The 4508-nt window shown below is 51.0% G+C and overlaps 1 protein-coding gene across 1 annotated transcript; it reads right to left on the bottom strand.

Annotated features, from left to right (window-relative positions):
* Positions 1–1536: 1536 nt before the first annotated feature.
* On the bottom strand, positions 1537–2364 carry LOC124664945. Its single transcript, XM_047202357.1, has one exon. It carries the CDS (start codon positions 2362–2364, stop codon positions 1537–1539), a length of 828 nt encoding a protein of 275 aa, XP_047058313.1.
* Between the last annotated feature and the right edge of the window lie 2144 nt (positions 2365–4508).

The following is a 4508-nucleotide window of genomic DNA, read 5'->3' as shown; positions in this document are numbered from 1 at the left end:
GACCAAGGGGTGGGCTCCTTGGTCTGCCGGAGGCCCCTGGAACAATGTGGACAACAAGGCCCAACTAGCTCGAACCAGGCTCAAATGGGCCCAAATCTGGGCCGAGGGCAAGGGCCCCGCCATCGGTGGTCAGCTACGCCTGGTGTCGTCCTAGCCTATTCCGGTCCGCCCTGCACATCCAATTCGGGAGGGAGGGAATCGTTGTCGCGTCGCTCCAGCACCGCCATCCGAGATCTGTAGGGACGAGCTCGAGCGACTGCGCTGCTGATGCGGATAGCAACTTCCGTTAGCCCAACCACCCGTTGATGCCTCGAAGTGCGAGAAGACGCCCAGGCTCTGCCCGTTGGCCGCCACCCCAGCATGCCTCACCTCGTGGTCCACGCGCGCCCATCACCCCAAAACACTGCAGGGAAGAGGGAAGGGGCAGGGACGTAGGGTGCTCAGTCGACGAACCGGTACCTTCATGGCAGATGCAGTAGTATGTAAATTGGTGGGAGGGCAAAATCATCCTAAAAAATGTTGGACGAAAATTTTGGCAGAAACCTTAGCTCCTTTATTATTAGGTATATATATATATAGAAGAGGATGTTGTACCAACAAACTCTACCCTCCCGCTCCTTCCCACCCCTTCCTAGATGCAGGAGGCGGCAATGGCGTGCAGATTATCTAGGCACCTCTATGCTAGGAAGCTACACCCAAACGCTCGATCAAGCTGCATGTGCACTACTATGTCAGACGCGAATTTCATCCATTAATTTTCCTTTGGAACTGAGATATGTACAGCTGCTCATAAATTTGTTTACAGAAAGGAAACTGCTGGGCGTCCCCCGGGATCTGATTCCCCATCCCCCGGGTCCCAGCCGTCGGATCAACCATTTTGACGGTTAGATTTGCATGTAGCAAAAAAACATCTCCGGCAGCAAAAAAATCAGCCCGGCAGCAAATGACTGAAGCAAAAAACGGTTCGTTTAGAAAACAAAATAAAAAGGCTGGGCTCGCCGCCGGAGACCATGTAGCAAACATATTACGCAGATGTAGCAAAACCGCAAATAAATTGTAGCACATATTTTTATTCATATGCTGCAAATCCTCTAAGACATCAACGGAGACATCGCCTGCAGCCGGTAGCAACGCCATCCGTCCAGGACAGCAACGCCACAAGCTGCTAGTAGCAACGCCCTATGCCTATGGTAGCAAAAATCCACCCTCCGCCGGTAGCAAATGCCGGACACCTTAAAATAGCAAAAACGACCTCCGCAGGTAGCAACGCCGCAGGCCTAAGGCAGCAAAACTCCTAACGAAGCAGAGGAGCGCGAGATAGAGGCGGCGCTAGTAGCATCGGCGACGACCGCTTGTAGCATCGACGCCCTCGGCTGATAGCACCAGTGACAGCCACTAGTAGCATCCCAAAATTGGGCTACACAGCGGCGTCGTCGACCGGAACATGGTTGTAGCACGTCGACGCCTGGCCCTTAAAGGTAGCAACGCCGGCCTCCGCCGGCAGCAACGCACGACCTTGCAGCACGCCGTCGATGTCTAGTCCGTCTTCACATCCATGGCACTGCTTAACAGGTCGCCGCCGTTTGCCTCTTCCTCTGGCGCGACCATAGCACTGCTTAGCAGGTCGCTGTGCTCGAGATGGCCGCGCTGCTCCTCGTAGAGCTCCTCGTCGGAGAAGGTGTCGGGGTCGATCCCGTGGGACTGGAGCCGGGAGTGGTATGACGCGGCGAGGTCGGAGAGCGATGCCATCTCCTCCTGCGCCTCGCGCTCGTGGTCGGCGCGGCCCTCGGCGTAGCGCTTGAACTGGCGCGCCTCCATCTGCGCGGCGGCCTTCTCGCGCTGCAGGCGCTCGATCATGAGCATGGCCTCGCTGGCGGCCCTCTCGGCGGAGGCGCGCTCGGCCTCCAGCTCGCCTTGCAGGCCGCGCGCCGAGTCCTCCAGCGCCTCCTTCTCCCCCCCGCAGGCGCGCCTCCGAGAGGGGCGGCGAACGGCGGCGAGGACCCTGATAGAACTTGGTGGCGCGGCGGAGAACGTTGAGGCGGCTGGTGTTTCGCCGGTGGCGGGCGTGGTTGGGGCGAGGCGGCGAGCCCGACGCGTGGCAACGACGTCCGGCCATGGGTCGCGGTATGCGGCGGCGAGGCGGGCCACGCTGGTCGCGGCGGCCGGTTCAGCCTCGTCGGTAGCTCCGTCGTCTGGTCTTCCCGGTACGGTGGCGGCTCGCTCGGAAGACGATGGGGAAAATGAGCGGAGGAGAAACATCCTGTGTGAGGATAAGGTGAGGTGGTGGGACCTGGATGGGGACACGCGGCGCCCAACGAAGGCGGAGGATGCAAACACGCCGTGCCCCCGGGGGAATAGCATCATTTTCCTTACAGAAAACCAAATCCTTCCATCTGTTCGCTCGCCACATGTTACTCAGTACGATGTTTGTGGTTTTGCAACAAAAACCTTATGTTCTAGAAGCTGTTGTTGTTGGATGGAAATGTCTGATTTTTCTGTCCATGATCATAGTTAGTCGCTGGATGACATGAACGATGGCATTTTGAAAGCATACCTCCTGTCGGAACACAAAAAAAAGATCGTTGTGCTGAAAATATGTCTGCGAACATTAAATGTCTATATACATACGAAATAAGTAGACCCTCAAAAAACAAAGGAATGACCAGATTTTGTTCTAATCAAAAGATCCAAAATTTAATAGTCTGAGAGGCAAATGACTGTGCAAATCAAATTATACATGCATTATGAAATATTTATTGAAAATTAACCATATCATTTCATAACCATATTAGAATTTTTGTTCCTCCCGATGCAACGCACGGGCATTTTTCCTAGTCCTCTATAATGGCACGGTCCATCTCTATGGCTAAATAAGATGGGAGAGAGCGCAATAGGCGATGGTTATTTACTAACAATCAAACACCTACCTAGGTTTATATCATCTACGGTGGAGGATCCCTACACCTGCTATAATTCACTACTAGGACGCATTTTCAGGCCGACCAGTTAGCACTATAAGCTAAAAAAGTTGTGTGGAGAGCTCAACATAAGTAGTTACTTCTAAATTCCACTAAAAAAAGTAGTTACTTCTAAATGAGCTTCTCCGGTGGGAATCTATAGGCCGCTCGGAAGGCCCAAACAAGGGTGTGAGTCATAGTGGGGAATTATATGCCCCGCTCATTGAGGACCCACCTGTCTGAAATGTTTCAAAAAGATTCATATCTCTTGCAGTCATTGTTGGCGGATGGGTAAAATTGCATACAACTATTTAAATTCCTCTTCTACCCATAAGGATCACAGAACTATTTCGCCTAGACATAGTGTAAGGTCAAGGGTGTTAAAGTAACTACAACCCAATAGGCCAATAGTCAAGTCAATTGCACTGCCAAGCCATACATGGCCGAGGCTGACACACACAGTTTTTACCAATTCGATGAACCCTAGATCTCGCGACCGCTCGCCAAAAAATATCTCCCCATAGACAACACCCCACATCGTCCCCGCTTTCCGGCCACGCCTCATCGCAGCCGCTTGCCGGACCACACTAACCCTTAATTTGAAGCTAGCAGTACACCATCGACGTTGAACGGACTAGGCCCCGAGGTCTCGGATCGAAGGATCTTCATTCTGTTGGTTTGTGTTTCATTAGACGAGTACTTCTGCCTCATTACTTCATTTTTTCATCACGCACAGCTAGACACACATCGTAATCTAAGTTTCATGACTGTGCATATTTTATCTTAGGAGATACTGCTGTAATGGTTTTGAATATATATAGTAGGATAAAAAAGAGCAAATCGTCACGTGAGCCAACCGAATGAGATTCAGATCTAGCTCTCATATTTCACGAGATGCCACAGCCCGGCTCTACTCTCTACTCTCATATTTCATCCATCCCGTCGCGTCTTACATCGAAAAAGGTGCTTTGGTCTTATTCCGCGGGCCAAAACAATTGTTTTCATCTTTGCTCGATCGATCCATGTTCTAGTTTTCCACTTTCCAGCCCACCAACACCAATTAGGGGAAGATGCATGTAATGGTACCTCTACCACCTTGAATACTCAAGAAGCCGGAGAAAATCGTGAGGAATTACGCATGTCAGCCACTAGAAGCAGATTTAGATTCTGGCCTCTTCTTTCATTCCCATCCTAAGACCTCCACTGGCCACTGCTCTCGACAACTTAGGTTCTAGTTCCCCTGTCCCGTATCACATGATACCGTAAGGAATTTTTTTTGAGGGAAAAGAGAATATATTAAGCCACAGTAGGATTACAATCAAAAGCAATCGCCGCAGCAACTACCTGGGCATGCCCCTGATCCAATTATCTGTTCTACCCTGAATTCTACCTAGTCTTGCTAGTTCATGGCTAACTTTAACAATAAAAGAATCTCTTTCTCTACCCTAAGTAAATCACAAATAGCGCTAATTCTGAATGCATAAGCTGAGGTGTTTGGTAAGGATTCCCTGATCATCTCCACAGTTTTGGTGCAGTCAGATTCAACATTAC

The sequence above is a fragment of the Lolium rigidum genome, chromosome 6, assembly GCF_022539505.1.
Source record: "Lolium rigidum isolate FL_2022 chromosome 6, APGP_CSIRO_Lrig_0.1, whole genome shotgun sequence".
NCBI classification, from domain to species: Eukaryota; Viridiplantae; Streptophyta; class Magnoliopsida; order Poales; family Poaceae; genus Lolium; species Lolium rigidum.
Note: the sequence above shows the minus strand (reverse complement) of the source record. Positions and strands in the feature narration are given on the sequence as shown.